The sequence below is a fragment of the Babylonia areolata genome, chromosome 22, assembly GCF_041734735.1.
Source record: "Babylonia areolata isolate BAREFJ2019XMU chromosome 22, ASM4173473v1, whole genome shotgun sequence".
NCBI lineage: Eukaryota > Metazoa > Mollusca > Gastropoda > Neogastropoda > Buccinidae > Babylonia > Babylonia areolata.
Window position 1 is genome coordinate 39329998 of NC_134897.1, and position 18572 is coordinate 39348569.

Genomic DNA, 18572 nt, shown 5'->3' on the forward strand with positions numbered 1-18572 from the left:
CCTTGATCTTTTGCCCACAACGCATGTGGGTTATCACATATTTAGTGTCCACACACTCTCCATGGGATCAAGTTATCCCATACTCGTGTGTGTGTGTGTGTGTGTGTCTGTGTGTATGACTCTGTGTGTGTGTGTGTGTGTGTGTGTCTGTGTCTGTGTGAATGACTCTATGTGTGTGTGTGTGTGTGTGTGTGTGTGTGTACATGTGTGTGTGTAAATGTGTGTGTGTGTGTGTGTGCTGTTTGTGTCATCCCACACACCATCCAGGAACCAACTCTCCAGGGGTGCACAGAGCTAGCCACTTGTCTCTTCACTGCGACACCAATGTTCAAGATGTGGAGACAGGTCCTGGGCTGGGTGTGGAGTCTTCGCCCAGTTCCTTCCACCGCTGATAGTTGGTCTGCAGATAGTTCATCAGATCTGGGATGTCGCAGTAATCTGAAACAACCAGCAGCAGATATAATCACACACTGTTTCATCTTATCACTTACCTTTTTTTTTTCTTTTCTTAACATCTTATCACTTACCTTTTTTTTGTACACTATATCAATACACACAGCAGACAAAAAATAAAAAAGAAATCCACTGTAAAATTATTTTTTTCAGCATGTTCTTTAGAAAAGTTGTAGATGGATGCAAGAAACTGGAAAAGTCTAAATACCACTATTAAACACCCGTATGCTTATGTTTCTATGGAAAATGTGACATGGTAAGCTATATCTTCTTGTAATTTTACCAATGAACAGTGTACTTGAAAGATTAGGAATATCAGAAAACCAGCCAGGCACAGCACAGCACATACTGCCCACAAGTTTCAGGTTCACTCCTCGCACACTGCCTGATTTCACAGACTCTGCCTGATTTCACAGACACTGCCTGATTTCACAGACACTGCCTGCTTCCTGACCAGTGAGCCAGGGACTGTTGGGAAGACAGGATCACACAGCACAAGGACGGTCATCAAAAGACTTCCTCAAAATGCTAACACTGCTTCAAGAATGACAAAAACTGTATTCAACTGCCTGCAATCCAACCTCGGGTATGTTTGCTCATGTTTGTTTAAAGCCCTCCCATGCATTATGTGATCAAAGAATGCAGGCTGGTATGGGACGTTACCCCCAATGTATCTGAAAAAAGGGTTGTTTCCCTTAATGTCCAGTTGTGGAATTTCAAAACTTGGGAGTTTTGAGGACCCTCTGATCAACAGACTGACAGTCAGTGTGCAGAACTTGACCTCAAAGCTTAGAGCCCTCTGATCAACAGACTGACAGTCAGTGTGCAGAACTTGACCTCAAAGCTTAGAGCCCTCTGATCAACAGACTGACAGTCAGTGTGCAGAACTTGACCCCAAAGCTTAGAGCCCTCTGATCAACAGACTGACAGTCAGTGTGCAGAACTTGACCTCAAAGCTTAGAGCCCTCTGATCAACAGACTGACATTCAGTGTGCACAACTTGACCTCCAAGCTTAGAGCCCTCTGATCAACAGACTGACATTCAGTGTGCACAACTTGACCTCCAAGCTTAGAGCCCTCTGATCAACAGACTGACATTCAGTGTGCACAACTTGACCTCAAAGCTTAGAGCCCTCTGATCAACAGACTGACATTCAGTGTGCACAACTTGACCCCAAAGCTTAGAGCCCTCTGATCAACAGACTGACATTCAGTGTGCACAACTTGACCTCAAAGCTTAGAGCCCTCTGATCAACAGACTGACATTCAGTGTGCACAACTTGACCTCCAAGCTTAGAGCCCTCTGATCAACAGACTGACATTCAGTGTGCAGAACTTGACCTCCAAGCTTAGAGCCCTCTGATCAACAGTGACATTCAGTGTGCACAACTTGACCTCAAAGCTTAGAGCCCTCTGATCAACAGACTGACAGGTCAGTGTGCAGAACTTGACCTCAAAGCTTAGAGCCCTCTGATCAACAGACTGACATTCAGTGTGCAGAACTTGACCTCCAAGCTTAGAGCCCTCTGATCAACAGACTGACATTCAGTGTGCACAACTTGACCTCAAAGCTTAGAGCCCTCTGATCAACAGACTGACATTCAGTGTGCACAACTTGACCTCAAAGCTTAGAGCCCTCTGATCAACAGACTGACATTCAGTGTGCACAACTTGACCTCAAAGCTTAGAGCCCTCTGATCAACAGACTGACATTCAGTGTGCACAACTTGACCTCAAAGCTTAGAGCCCTCTGATCAACAGACTGACATTCAGTGTGCACAACTTGACCTCAAAGCTTAGAGCCCTCTGATCAACAGACTGACATTCAGTGTGCACAACTTGACCTCAAAGCTTAGAGCCCTCTGATCAACAGACTGACATTCAGTGTGCACAACTTGACCTCAAAGCTTAGAGCCCTCTGATCAACAGACTGACATTCAGTGTGCACAACTTGACCCCAAAGCTTAGAGCCCTCTGATCAACAGACTGACATTCAGTGTGCACAACTTGACCTCAAAGCTTAGAGCCCTCTGATCAACAGACTGACATTCAGTGTGCACAACTTGACCTCCAAGCTTAGAGCCCTCTGATCAACAGACTGACATTCAGTGTGCACAACTTGACCTCAAAGCTTAGAGCCCTCTGATCAACAGACTGACATTCAGTGTGCACAACTTGACCTCAAAGCTTAGAGCCCTCTGATCAACAGACTGACAGTCAGTGTGCAGAACTTGACCTCCAAGCTTAGAGCCCTCTGATCAACAGACTGACATTCAGTGTGCACAACTTGACCTCCAAGCTTAGAGCCCTCTGATCAACAGACTGACATTCAGTGTGCACAACTTGACCTCAAAGCTTAGAGCCCTCTGATCAACAGACTGACATTCAGTGTGCACAACTTGACCTCAAAGCTTAGAGCCCTCTGATCAACAGACTGACATTCAGTGTGCACAACTTGACCTCAAAGCTTAGAGCCCTCTGATCAACAGACTGACATTCAGTGTGCACAACTTGACCTCAAAGCTTAGAGCCCTCTGATCAACAGACTGACATTCAGTGTGCACAACTTGACCTCCAAGCTTAGAGCCCTCTGATCAACAGACTGACATTCAGTGTGCACAACTTGACCTCAAAGCTTAGAGCCCTCTGATCAACAGACTGACATTCAGTGTGCACAACTTGACCTCAAAGCTTAGAGCCCTCTGATCAACAGACTGACATTCAGTGTGCACAACTTGACCTCCAAGCTTAGAGCCCTCTGATCAACAGACTGACATTCAGTGTGCACAACTTGACCTCAAAGCTTAGAGCCCTCTGATCAACAGACTGACATTCAGTGTGCACAACTTGACCTCCAAGCTTAGAGCCCTCTGATCAACAGACTGACAGTCAGTGTGCACAACTTGACCTCCAAGCTTAGAGCCCTCTGATCAACAGACTGACATTCAGTGTGCACAACTTGACCTCCAAGCTTAGAGCCCTCTGATCAACAGACTGACATTCAGTGTGCACAACTTGACCTCAAAGCTTAGAGCTAACAGGCAGCACACAACATGCACATTCTATCTCACATCTGCAATGAAGCAAAGAAGAAACATATTCACAATTAATTTTGTTCCCTAATGCATTATACTCGGCATTTATATCTCCATCGTAGCACTGGTTGTATTCAATGGCTCAATTTCAAATCTGCAAATCACACAATTTTCTTTGTTTAATCAACCTTTCCAAAAGCAAACACTCACAGTCCCACGCGTCAAACATGTTGTTGATGAAGACATCGATGAAGGCAGTCTGAGATTTGGGGATGGAACACGTCTTGCGATCAAACACCGGCATCACCACAGGTAGTCCTCGCTGCTTCTCCTCGTCCGTCTGTCACACAACACTTCCCACGGTCACACATCAACTACAGTCTGCAACCACGCAGTCCAATTAATTCAATTCAATTCAATTCTATTCAAAATACTTTATTATCTGCTTCAACCAAAAACAGAAAATTTTCTTTAGGCTCACTTAAAATAAACTGAAATGCCCGTCAGCAAAAAAAACAACAACCAAACAACCCCCCCCCCAAAAAAAAAACAACTGACACACCCTTCACTTATCACCATGTACACATCAATTATCATGTAAAAAGAAAAACATGTGGGTAAGATACTATTACATTCAGAGTGTAACAACTGTGTGTGTTGCGTGTGTGCCCGTGCGTGTGCATGCATTGTTTTGTGTGTGCGCACGCGCGCGTGCATATGTGTACATTTCAACCATTATAAAAAGGAGAATATTCAGTAAGATAATAATAACATTTAAAAAGACAAATGCTCATCAACAGATAAAACCAAAAAAAACAAAAACGAATGAGCAGTTGGCACACCCTTCCTTGATCACAGCATACATATTAACTATCATGTTAAAAGAAAACATTTAGGTAAGAAAACAAAAATTACATTTTAAGATAAAGTGAAACACACTCATCAATGATATAATAGGAAAATATTCAGTAAGATAATTATAACATTTAAGAACATGAAATCACAGTTGAAGGGTCAACACCGCCACCAAGACTAAAAGCATGTAAAACTCCTTTCACGCCCCTCTGCGGCAAAACAATAACACTGAGCACACGCTCTCTCTCTCTCACACACACACACACACACACGCACACCCACACACGCACACCCACACACGCACGCACCCACACACTTACAGGAAATTCTTTTTTTTCTAATCATGTGAATAAATCACTTTTATAACTCTCTCTCTCTCCTCTAACACAATCACGAACTGTGCAACAGCAAGTGCACATTTGTACACTCACGAGTTGAGTGTCAAAGCAAACTGGATGGCAATGAATTCTAAACCTGTGTTACAGTGAAACCTAAACCATGTACTCCTACTGAACCCCCAAAGTGCACTGTGGGATTTGTCAGCCCATGGTAAGCTCTCCCCCACAGTTCAATGTGCTGTCAGCTCATTGCAAAGACTTAGCCACACAGACAAGAGTCATCTACTCCACAGATGAGTTGCTTATACTTTCTGATTGACAAGGTGTCTGCATCTCACAGATCTTTTTTTTTTTTTTTTTTTTTTTTTTGCTGCTCCGTTATCTGCACAGTTTCAGCAGCATTACTCCCATGCCGCTCATTCCGAGCCCCCCATCCCCACCCCCCAATACACAGCCACACCTGGGTTCCTCTGTCACAGTCCAAGTGCTGACAGTCCACAGGAAACCATCAATGTTAGGTCTCCAGGAGGCCACACACAAGAGGAGACCCTGCACTGCTGCTGAGTCACTTTGGTGGTTTTCAGTGGTGCCTGTTCTGATTTAAGGTACTTAGGACACCACCTACCAAGCCCCCTACTGATGACATTGATACCTTAGTTGCAGAGCCAGACTGAGCTGGCATCTGCCCCAGACTGGAGACCTGTCACCATGTCCCTTCAGTGACAATGGCCCATGATTCTGCCCACACTGAAGGCCTCAACAAGACTCACCCCAAGCACACAAGTGGAGGGGTATTGCAACTAAGGTCACCATGAGAGCAGGGCATGAAAGGCCACATAATTTGGAGCTTTTTTTAAAATTTATATTATTGCATCTTTGGGTGTGTTCCTCTTATTTCCTGACCAACACTGCAAGTATCTGTATCTCTCGCGCCTGGTTGATGCCAGGATATCTTTATGACACAAAGCGTAAAGTACAGCCTTGTCACATAGTCCCCAACCTGAATGGACCTCAACAGCAGCAGCATCATCATCATCATCGTCGTCGTCATCCTCCTCCTCTTCCATCATCATCAATATCAAGAAAAGTCCCTAATCATGTGGCCTTTCATGCCCTGCTCTCATGGTGACCTGTTCTGATACTCCTCTTCAGTGTTTGGGGTGAGCCTTGTAACAGTCTTCAGTGGCAGCGGATTCATGGCGGACTGTCATTGGAGGGACGTGGTGGTGGTCTCCAATCGGGGGGAGACCCCCACTCAAGTCTGGCTCCACAACTAAGCCATCATTGTTGTCAGTAGGGGGCTCAGTAGGTGGTGTCCTATGTATGTTAAATCAGAAAAGCACTTGCAAACACTACCGAAGTGACTCAGCAGCAGAGCAGGGTCTACTTCTGGTGTGTGGCCCCCTGGCAACCTAACACTGACAGTTCCCTGCCGACTGCTGAAGATTGGGGATCTGTGACAGACAAACCTGGGTGTGGCCGGGGATGGGGCACTCAGAATGGGCGGCATGGTAGTAATGCCACTGATACAGTGCAGATCTGATGATGGGGCAGCAAAAAAAAAAAAAAAAAAATCTCCCTGACAGCATCACCATCAACCTCCCCACAAGGTGACTGCCCTCCCACTCCATTTCCCTCCACTGTGGTCATGCATGTGGTGAGTTCACGCCAGTCCTTTGGGTCAGCATGTTTGTGGGGACTGTTGTTAGCAGCTGGGGAGTCACTCTGGCTCAAAACTGCAACTCAATCACTGTCATCAGTACAGACCTCAGTACTCAGTAGTGTCCTGCATGGGAAGAATCAGAACAGACAACACTGAACACCACCACCCAAGTGACTGAGCAGAAGTGCAGGGTCTGCTCTGTCCTGTGACTGCATACAACCTAACACTGATCCCTCCTGGATTTCTGGCACTGGGACAGAACAAGCTTTGCTGTGACAAGGTACAAGGGGGGGGCGGGGGGGGGGGGGTTTGAGATGAGTGGCACTGGGTCAACACCATTTCTATGGCAGGAAGACAGGGGCAGGGGTGTGTGCGTGCGTGCGTGTGTGTGTGTGTGTGTGTGTGCACAGGATGTATAGCCAGATAGCTCAGAAGACCAATCAATATTGGTGTACCTGTGAGCAGTACTCCTCTGCGATGCGCTCAGCCCAGGCCTTACACAGCTTCCAGGGCCGCACAGGGTTGGAGACGTCGGCACACTTGATCAGCATGCGTTTGATGAGGGTGCGGTGCTCGGGTGTGGACAGGTGTTTTATCCTGTCCGGCGAGACGCTTGTGCTGGTCTGCCACACATATCACCAGCCACACTTTAATCATCACAGGTTACATCTGTGAAGAGAGAAGTTGTGTAGTCTTTGCCATGGAATGCTTTACATCCCAGGTGGCCATTCAAGCTGAATCAGGGCTATGGAAGCAAGAGCAAAAACTACCACCTCTAGACCCACACAGTGATATCAAAGTGTAAGTAAACAATTTATCACCAGCTTTAACAATCTGAACAGTTTGCAAAGGAACTGAGAGGGCTGACATGGCCTTGTCCTCCCTGATAAAACAAAACAAAGTCTTGGGAGGAAAGAGAAAGAGGAGGGATGAAGGGGAACCAGAAGGAAAGAGACACATCGTTTTACATCACTGCACTGAACTGAACAGGAAAGAGACATAATTTTACATCACTGCACTGAACTGAACAGGAAAGACACATAGTTTTACATCACTGCACTGAACTGAACAGGAAAGACACATAGTTTTACATCACTGCACTAAACTGAACAGGAAAGAGACACATCGTTTTACATCACTGCACTGAACTGAACAGGAAAGACACATAGTTTTACATCACTGCACTGAACTGAACAGGAAAGAGACACATCGTTTTACATCACTGCACTGAACTGAACAGGAAAGACACATAGTTTTACATCACTGCACTGAACTGAACAGGAAAGAGACACATCGTTTTACATCACTGCACTGAATTGAACAGGAAAGAGACACACAGTTTTACATCACTGCACTGAACTGAACAGGAAAGAGACACATCGTTTTACATCACTGCACTGAACTGAACAGGAAAAAGACACACAGTTTTACATCACTGCACTGAACTGAACAGGAAAGAGACACATCGTTTTACATCACTGCACTGAACTGAACAGGAAAGAGACACACAGTTTTACATCACTGCACTGAACTGAACAGGAAAGAGACACATAGTTTTACATCACTGCACTGAACTGAACAGGAAAGAGACACATCGTTTTACATCACTGCACTGAACTGAACAGGAAAGAGACACACAGTTTTACATCACTGCACTGAACAGAACAGGAAAGAGACACATAGTTTTACATCACTGCACTGAACTGAACAGGAAAGAGACACACAGTTTTACATCACTGCACTGAACTGAACCAATCAACAAACTGAGCAAGTAGAATCGTGTGCCAAAGTTTCTTCTGTTGTTTTTGTTTTTTGTTTTGTTTTGTTTTGTTTTGATGAAAAGACAATGCAGCAACATGACACAAAGTCTGAAGCAGTCAGAGCCTTGTCACAGAATCTAAAAAAAAAAAAAAAGAAAAAAAAAAAAAAAAAAAAAGGATAATCTCACACAGTTTTAATGTTGCTGAACCTGCAGAATCAGTTTCAACAGAACACCTTTGACTCCCAAAGGTTAACACATTTTCTTCACAGCTGACACAAAGTTACACCCACTGAATAATCAGTGCCCAAGCTTTCAAAATTACATCTTTTACAATTACTGTGATACATTTCATAAACACAATGGTTATGCCAGCTGTCATTATTCCTTGTGTAAATTCTTTGAATGGCAAAGTTGGTACTTTGAACATAACAAAGTTAATTCAAAAACAATTTCAACAACAATGCTAGAATAACAAGAATAATGAAACATCATGCATTTCTTGATTCATGTGTATTAAGTTAACTGCCTTTCTTGATTCATGTGTATAAAGTTAACATGTGTATAAAGTTAACTGCCTTTCTTGATTCATGTGTATAAAGTTAACTGCCTTTCGATTGATTCATGTGTATAAAGTTAACTGCCTTTCTTGATTCATGTGTATAAAGTTAACATGTGTATAAAGTTAACTGCCTTTCTTGATTCATGTGTATAAAGTTAACTGCCTTTTGATTGATTCATGTGTATAAAGTTAACTGCCTTTCTTGATTCATGTGTATAAAGTTAACTGCCTTTCTTGATTCATGTGTATAAAGTTAACTGCCTTTCGATTGATTCATGTGTATAAAGTTAACTGCCTTTCGACTGATTCATGTGTATAAAGTTAACTGCCTTTCTTGATTATGTGAATAAAGTTAACTGCCTTTCGATTGATTCATGTGTATAAAGTTAACTGCCTTTCGACTGATTCATGTGTATAAAGTTAACTGCCTTTCGATTGATTCATGTGTATAAAGTTAACTGCCTTTCTTGAAACAACTGGGTAGCGTTCCACAAGATGGGGATGCTATTCACAGATACTGAAGTCTGCAATAGACAGGCTTAGACAGATCAACACTTGAGCACAGACAAGACACAAAAGCCAAACTGTTCCACACACACACACACACACACACACACGCAGACCAACCTCAGCACCAGAGCCCTCCGTGTCGTACTTGAGGACGGACTTGTTGACAGAGTTGACAAACTTGTTGAGGTGCTCAAAGTGCTGCTTCATTTCGGTGGCCAGCACCATGTCCACAATGGACACTCTCAGGCTGAAGTAGTCCTCCCTGCACACCAGTCTTCTTCTTCTTCTTCTGCGTTCACTTGTATGCACACGAGTGGGCTTTTACGTGTATGACCGTTTTTACCCCGCCATGTAGGCAGCCATACTCCGTTTTCGGGGATGTGCATGCTGGGTATGTTCTTGTTTCCATAACCCACCGAACGCGGACATGGATTACAGGATCTTTAACGTGCGTATTTGATCTTCTGCTTGCATATACACACGAAGGGGGTTCAGGCACTAGCAGGTCTGCACATATGTTGACCTGGGAAATCGTAAAAATCTCCACCCTTTACCCACCAGGCGCCGTCACCATGATTCGAACCCGGGACCCTCAGATTGACAGTCCAACACTTTAACCACTCGGCTATTGCGCCCGTCCTGCACACCAGTCAACTCCCTTCATAGCTTTTTTCAACCAACAGTTATCACCCTTTTTCAACCAACAGCTATCACCCTTTCCGAGATGCCAACCCCTGTCAAGTGTTTGTAGGAACAATCAGGAAATTTGGTAGGAACATTCTGAACTTGGTAGGAACACTCGGACTCCGAGCCACATCAGCAGACGTATCTACAAGGCGTACAAACACTTGGGCCTGCATGCAACATGGTGTAGCTGCTACGGTTAAACTGATTGGTCCACTCAATGCTGTTTCAATGTAAACACCCACACGATTAGCTGAGCATCATTGCGCGAGACCCTGGCCTAGTGATCGATAGGAATAGATTGTCTGGGTAATGTTATGACCCAAGGTTGTCATAGCCGAGGGGTGGCAATGGGGACAAGCTCCCATTGTCTATAAAATGCCCCTCACGGCGCGCGTCTCCAACAGCCTCTGACAACTAAGTCCAGCTCCTAGCCTGCTCGTGTGGCTTAGATATAAGCCCGGCGGAACTGCTACTACTGATAGGAGAAGGGGCGAAGGCGGGTCACCTGGCGCCTGAAAACCAGTGCTTTGGGTAGATGGGGTTCATCAGTCTGGGAAGACAGCTCATCTAAGAGAAGGAAAACTCTGATTTCAAACCTCCGCTGCCTTGCGGCCATACCCACTCATAGGAAAGGCTTCGGGAGTCAACCCTGAGGAAAAATCCGGGCAGATGGAGTCCGTTAGCCTCAGCAGGCAGTTCTTCCAAGAGAAGGAAAACTCCCAAGAGAAAACCCGGCCAACTGTAAACCGTTACCAGAACAGGAGATCACCGAAGACGGCGCCACAGTGGCCTCTCTAAGGGGCGTGATCTAGTCAAAACCGGCTGTGCACACACTCTACGACACATGGCTACGCAGACAATGACAGGAAAGCATGTGACCACGCCATGAAGTCGAAAATGAACTTGTTGGAACAATTCTGACATTGGCGTAATGTTGGAACAAACTGTGATCGAGTTTAACAAAATACGGCAAAATCGTAGCCGTTAGCATCTCTGCCCTTTACACAGGCAGCAACGAAAAGAGTCATGTGACTCACCAATTCATCAGAGGGGAAAAGGTTAATCATTTACACTGACAGAACTGCAGAAATAAGAACAGTAACACACTTCAATTTAGTGCAAGCAAGAAAGAAGCTAAAAATTTCAGTACTCTACACAGACAAGATGTACAGCTGCAAAATCTGTCAACACAACCAATTTAAGACCATGACAGGAAATGAAATTATCAGTTCATATTGGGTGCAAATAAAGATTCCACACTTTGGATGTGTGTTCACACATAAACTCCTTTCCATGCCAGTTCACTCTCAATATCCGTCTTTTAATTTTTACCTTGCAACTTCAAAATCACTGATCGATCTTTTTGCTACTTCAGTATGGCATTTTTACTGTGACTGCACCAGTATACCGCTCTCCCTGAAAAGTTTTCTTACCTGCTGAGGTTCTGGAAGATATTGACAGAGTCGTCTTTGTGTGTGAGACGGAATGCCAAGCTTGCATGATGACTCTCCAATACCGCCCTGAAAAAAAAGTAAAATAAAGGTTTTACTTACAAGGCAAGGAAAAGTATACTGCCAATGCAGCTTCTTCACAAGTACTGAAAAGGACTCAAAGACAACACACACACACGCACACACACATGCACACACACACACACACACACACATGCACACGCACACTCGTGCCTTGAAGTGACACATAAGTTGTAGACAAACTTAACTCAATACATCTCTGCTTGAGGTCAAGAACAATTAGACCGTTCTGCTAAGAGTGCAAAAATACAAATGACTCGTGAACAAACAACTGGTTTAAAGCGTACAATATACTTGCATTCCCAAACAATTCTGTTTATTCCTTACTTATTTGTTTTGCAATGTAAGATGGCATCAGATATTCAGCTCTGTACCACCACACCAAAATGACTTGTTAATGACTAAATTTGTTGTGAATAATAATAAAAAAACAAAAACAAACTTGTTATAAATAATAATATGGGTTTAGAAACAGTTCAGGTGACCAAAAGATATTAAAACAGATTTGGGGCAACAGCAGTAACAGCAAAGACAGGTTAGACAGCCTGTGTTCAAATGATTCATAACTTATTATAAAAAAAGTACCTTGCAGACATTTTGTTACAAAAACCACAGGTAAAATGATCAACATTAAAAAAAAAAATCAAGTCCTAATGAACCCCCCTTCTTTGCATATTTACAGATTATTTTCAAAAACTGCTCTAACGCATTTTCAAAGATGCCACTTCAAGTTAACATCAGTATTTTCTGTGTCTACTGTGATTACTGCATGTATACAACTAATCACTACTATATATGGGTAATTTACCTTGAGTCAACATTTAAGCATTTTATCTTCCAAAAAACACAAGTAATTCTTGTGTATTGTTTATGCATTTTTTACCTGGAGAAAATGAAGTATTCTGTATCGATGCAAAATCCATGAAGCCACAACCAACGATTCAGTTTCAAAGACGCCACAACCTGTGATGCATTTTCAAAGACAATGCTACCTACCAGCAATGCATGACAATAAACTGTGCATCAGTGACACATTGCATAAGAACTCACAGGTCAGTTATTGAGACCAGGGTGTAAGCCCTGTATTAGTGAAAAGCTGTCAAAGAACTCACAGGTCATTATAGAGGAGTGCCAAGGGGTATGTCTGATAGACTTGTTCAACTATGACCATCAGCACAGCAGAGGAGGTAACTGCTGTCCGAACTATCTGGGCTACAATTTGATTATAGTGGAGAGTGTTGCCGAAGTTACATCCCCACTCTCTTGGCCAAGAGGGTTTCAGGAAAGTCTGCATTGGGATGGTTCCCAAAGGCCTACTAGCCCCTAAGGCTGCAGCATTAAGAGCCAGTGCAATTTTGCCTCCTAGTTTGAGAGTCATAGTACTTCACAAAAGACTAGGTTGTCAATAATTTCCCATTCCAACCGAGAAACTATTGATAAAACAGCTCTCACTCTGCTGTTGGACCACAGGGGGTGGGGGTGGGGGGGGGGTGGGGGGTAAGCCCTGTATCAGTGAAGAGCTGTCAGAGAACTCACAGGTCATTATAGAGAGGAGGGCCAGGGGGTAAGCCCTGTATCAGTGAAGAGCTGTCAGAGAACTCACAGGTTGTTATAGAGAGGAGGGCCAGGGGGTAAGCTCTGTATCAGTAAAGAGCTGTCAGAGAACTCACAGGTCATTATAGAGAGGAGGGCCAGGGGGTAAGCCCTGTATCAGTGAAGAGCTGTCAGAGAACTCACAGGTCATTATAGAGAGGAGGGCCAGGGGGTAAGCCCTGTATCAGTGAAGAGCTGTCAGAGAACTCACAGGTCATTATAGAGAGGAGGGCCAGGGGGTAAGCCCTGTATCAGTTGTCAAAGAACTCACAGGTCATTATAGAGAGGAGGGCCAGGGGGTAAGCCCTGTATCAGTTGTCAAAGAACTCACAGGTCATTATAGAGGAGGGCCAGGGGGTAAGCCCTGTATCAGTTGTCAAAGAACTCACAGGTCATTATAGAGGAGGGCCAGGGGGTTGCCTTCATTGACCAGGAAGGCGTTGGTGCGCCCCGGGTGATCCACATCGTGCACTGTGGCGGCTATCAGACTGGCCACACGGTCCATTGGTTCAAACACCGTCTGCGTCAACACCACACTCACATTTGGATAACGATGTAACGGTGCAAACAATTGATGCTCCCGTTTCCCAGGCAGAGAGCTTGTGGAGTTTACAGTAAAAAAAAAATGAATACATCTATATAATAAATGCAACTAGTACAAACAAGCACGTGCACATGCAAGCACAAAACACACCTACACATGACGAGCTGAAGTCTAAAAAGCACATTCATCAATAAGATGGTAGATTTGCTCTCTCAAAAGCACATTCGTCAATATGATGGTAGATTTGCTCTCTCAAAAGCACATTCGTCAATATGATGGTAGACTTGCTCTCTTACACACAGATATATATATATATATATATATATAGAGAGAGAGAGAGAGAGAGGGGGAGGAGAGAGAGATATATATATATACACACTTTCCTATCTCAAGTACACCCTCAGGCACATGAGCAAAAACAGCAATGTGCATACATACATACACTCTAAAATACTAACAAGCACACAAACTTACGTAAGCATGCATGCCCAACCTCAAACATTTATGTGACAAGAGGTACATATGAGCAAGAACCACCATTTCCACATCAGATATTCTTGCTCTCAATAAACACAAGAGCTAACATTATCATATTTAGGAATGCTCTCTCTCTCTCTCCAATAGTCCACACAACTTTAATACCACTTCCCTCAACTTTACCCACACAGTCAAAAATTAAAAAAAATAGAGGAAAAAAACCCACAAAAAACCCTCATACAATAACATTAAGAGGAGCACAATCAAGCACAACACACATTTTTACTTGCTTTCTCACACACCACAAACACATGTACCAAAAAATACACACAAATGCTCTCTGACACAGCAGCACATTGACTGATCTTTCATACACTACACCACATCAAATTTTAAAAACAAATAAACAAAAAAAACCAACACACCCTGACACAAACATGTATACTAAAAGGACGCTTGCTCGCTCTCTCATACACACACTCTCCTCGCATAGACCTGAAGACAGAACCCACGAACCCATGCACAGACACAACCCCTCCTGGCCCCCATCACCACAACCCTCCATGCTCACCTAACCCCCTTCACCCACACCCAGCCCAAACCAAACCCCACCTTGGTGGTGTCACACTCCAGGAAGTAGGCCGAGGCATGGAGGACGTCGGCGGCGTGGGTGGAGTTGTGGTAGTGGTTGGCGCTGTGGTAGTTGTCCTCGATGGTGTGCAGCCACTGCACCACCACCCCCTCCTCGATGCCCAGGAACTGGCACACCTCAAAGCGCACAAACGTCTTCAGCCCCAGGTACATCAGTGGCCTGCACACCAAAGTCGCTCACATCCACAGAGCAGGTCAAAGAGGGCACGCAGAAAGATCAAATACACAATTCAGCAATCGCCAAGTGGGTTAAAGCATTGAACTTTCAATCTGAGGGTCGTGAGTTCGAATCTCGGTAACAACGCCTGGTGGGTAAAGATGGAGATTTTTCCAGTCTCCCAGGTCAACATACGTGAAGACCTGCTAGTGCCTGAACCCCCTTTGTGTATATATGTACGCAGAAGATCAAACACGCACATTAAAGACCCTGTAGTGTTTGGTGGGTTATGGAAACCAGAACAAACCCAGCATGCACACCCCTGAAAACAGAGTATGGCTGTCTACTTGGCTGGGTAAATAAACAAAACCATTATAAACATAACATGTTACATTTCTGGGTGTGTACATGTGCGTGCCTGAAATCGGATTGAATGACACAGGAAACGAATGATGAGCATCTAATGGCAGACGCCAGTCGGCTCTACCCAGGTAAGCAACCAGTAGTGCAAATGACCGGGTGTTTGTAAAGCACTTAGAGCCTGGTCTCCGACTGAGGACAGACACTGTCCATATCATCATTCATTCATCACACAGGTACAGTGGTCTGCATATGATGTACGTAACCCATGTGAAAGGCAGCCTCCTGAATGTTGCACAGACACATCAACAGCCTCCAGGCAATGAGGTATGTATGTGAAAGGTAACAATTAACATGCCATGATTTCACACTGAAAAATCTGTTTTCTTTACAGGACTGACGATGGAAACAAGCGCAGGACAGCAATTCTTCCATTATTTTGGAAAGAGAATAAAAACATCTGTCATGACAATAAGCGTAACACTGTGGGGGGTTGGGGGGGGGGGGGGGGGAATTCAATTCCAACAGGGTGATGATATCTGACCTGCCATCTCTCCAAAGCCTTGAAGACAGAGCTTCATCACAGCGGTGGGATTGTGAAGTTTTATTTCGATCTGCCAACAATGGGCTAACATCTGTGTGAAGGTTCAACCATGATGACAAATGGAATTGGCCCAACTCAAATGTGCATGTCCAGTCTTCGTCAGGTCAACATCAACTGCTGTGAAACCACAGCAACAGTATACCGATAACAAACAGACCTACATCTTTTCTTCTGATGACAACAGCTGTCGTAAAGACACACAGACAACAGGCCAGTGCCTTAATTCATTACTGCTTCAACAAATCAGCAAAACATGCACATCAGTTGACAACCCTGACTGGCCGCATGTCAACATGCCACCACCTTTCATCAAAATGCTCAAACACAACAATACAATTATGACAATGGCTCCCCGTTCATGGTATGAACTAGGTAATGCTCAATGTACCAACACCCAAACGTGATAAAGATGCCACATACACATCTGACCAAAACAATCTCTCATGCACGCAGACAAAAATCTTAGGCACTCTTGGCTGTCTTGATTTGAGCAAAACATTTCACCCCCACATCTACATAACCCAAACTACACACACAAAAACAGACAGACGTGCACCCCACTTCCTACCTCTTGTGGGTGGCCTCTTCCAGCTGAATGACGTCAAAGTCCCAAGAGGGCTCGGAGTCCAGGATGTCCTGCAGTTCCTTGGGGATCTGGGACAGTGAGGCCGGCAGGCCACTCACATGCTGGTGCAGATGGGGCTGCACTGTGGGCCGCAGGGGAAACAACCCATCAACATGTCAGTGGAGGGTGGGGGGTGGAGGAGGGGTAATATCTTTGGTTTTCACTAGCATCTATTGTGGTTCGTTTTGTTTTTTTGTTTTATCTGCACTCAAGTCTCACCAGCTCCTTTCAGAGCCTTGCTGAAGGTGTAAAAAAGAAGGACTGATGGGACAGGGAATAAATGTTTTTGCTTGCATTTCTTGTGTGTGTGTGTGTGTGTGTGTGTGTCTGTGTGAGTGTGTGTGGGGGAGCCAAGTATCATTTTAATATTTCTATTCTGATGCTTTTTTGTTGTCATCCTTTTCCCCAAACATTGATCCATCATAGGCACAAGCAAAGACATCCAGATTTAAGTATCTGTTGCCTTCAGGGCTCCACCATTCATTCTCAACATGTGCCTCTGAAGAATTATGTGGCAAGGGAGCCAATCAGCTGTCTCACAGCACAGACAAGACTAGTCACGTTTTTTTTGTGTGTGCTTTTTTCATGAGTCACAAGATTCACATACAAAAATATGCACATACATACAAATGTTAGACTCAAAACTGGCAATACAAGGTCATCTCAAAGAATGTTGACCGCAAATGACTGGATTTTAAACATCAACAGGTTGACAAACTGAGAAAGTAACCAACAAAAGGAGAAGAAGAAGAAGAAAAAAAATACTCACAAGATTTGTGGGTCTGAATATCATGTGCTGAATTTCTCCTGGCCACGTTTTGCTGAAAGAGAGAGATAACCATTCATATATATATACATGTTATAAATGTATTCACAAATCAGCCCCTTCCAACAATCTCTGTGGTTGCCTTCACCTCTACACACCATCTCGCTCTCTACAATCAGCTTCGGACCCACTCAGTTTACGCATACCCAGATTCAAACACTCCACTGTCGGCCACCTTTCTTTCTCTGTCTCTGGGCCTTGCATTTGGAATGAACTTCCTCTTTCGCTTCGTCAGGTCTCCGCACTCAGCTCCTTCTAGTCTGGCCTTAAAACTCACCTCTTCCCAAGATAGCCTCCCTTCCCCCCTCCCCTACCTCTTCCTTTGTCTTCAGTTTCTCAAGTTTAGAGTCATGCATGCATGTGAATGACCGGTGTGAAAGCGCTTTGATTTGTCTCTGCACAAGATTCAGCGCTATGTAAATACTATTATTATCATCATTGTTATCATCATTAGTTGTAGTAGTAGTAGTTTCAGTTCAGTTTCAGTAGCTCAAGGAGGCGGCACTGCGTTCGGACAAATCCATATACGCTACACCACATCTGCCAAGCAGATGCCTGACCAGCAGCGTAACCCAACGCGCTTAGTCAGGCCTTGAGAGTAGTAGTAGTAGTAGTAGTAGTAGTCGACGTAGCATGAACAATTTGAACTCCACTCACCGACACCAGGCCCCCCACCAGGTCGGTGGTCATGGGGTCCTTCTCCGAGGCCAGCATGGGCAGCAGGGGGGCATAGAGCTCCGAGGTCTGCAGGATCTCCACCACCTTCTCCAGGGCCTGGGCCACTGTCAGGGAGCTGGACTCCTGGGCTGCCGTGATCATGCTGATCACCTGCAGGGGCCGGCACCCAGCACAGTCAATCATGATGATGATGAGGAGGAGGAGGATATGAGTACTTACACAGTGCCTATCCTAAGCAGAGTGATGGCCTAGAGGTAATGCGTCTGCCTGGGAAGCGAGAGAATCTGAGCGCACTGGTTCGAATCCCGGCATAGTCGCCAGTATTTTCTCCCCATCCACTAAACCTTGACTTGAGTGGTGGTCTGGACGCTAGTCATTCAGATTGGATGATAAACCGAGGTCCCATGTGCAGCATGCACTTAGTGCAGTGAAAACGAACCCACAGCAACAAAAGGGTTGTCACTGGAAAAGTTCTTTAGAAAAATACACTTTGAAAGGAAAACAAATAGAAAAACTCCAGGCAGGAAACAAAGTGCTCTCCCTGGGAAAAGCAGCCTGAAAAATCTGTTTTGACAAAAAAGTGTAATACAATAATATACAATACAAGCTGTCAGCACTTTACACAAGTCATTTGCACAACAGGCTGCCTACCTGGGTAGAGCC

At 44.5% G+C, this 18572-nt stretch overlaps 1 protein-coding gene across 2 annotated transcripts in view; it reads right to left on the reverse strand.

Annotated features, from left to right (window-relative positions):
* Positions 1-219: 219 nt before the first annotated feature.
* LOC143297364 (high affinity cAMP-specific and IBMX-insensitive 3',5'-cyclic phosphodiesterase 8B-like) overlaps positions 220-18572 on the reverse strand; it is a 326384-nt gene continuing 308031 nt past the window's right edge. For both annotated transcript variants that reach the window (XM_076609672.1, XM_076609671.1), the window contains exons 11-20: positions 17889-18059; positions 17175-17226; positions 16349-16487; positions 14621-14819; positions 13377-13507; positions 11296-11382; positions 9293-9437; positions 6800-6967; positions 3699-3828; positions 220-438 (exon numbers count right to left, since the gene is read on the reverse strand). In XM_076609672.1, coding sequence (XP_076465787.1) covers positions 329-438; positions 3699-3828; positions 6800-6967; positions 9293-9437; positions 11296-11382; positions 13377-13507; positions 14621-14819; positions 16349-16487; positions 17175-17226; positions 17889-18059 — 1332 coding nt within the window. In that variant the 3' untranslated portion in view covers positions 220-328. The remainder of the gene's footprint in view (positions 439-3698; positions 3829-6799; positions 6968-9292; positions 9438-11295; positions 11383-13376; positions 13508-14620; positions 14820-16348; positions 16488-17174; positions 17227-17888; positions 18060-18572) is intronic.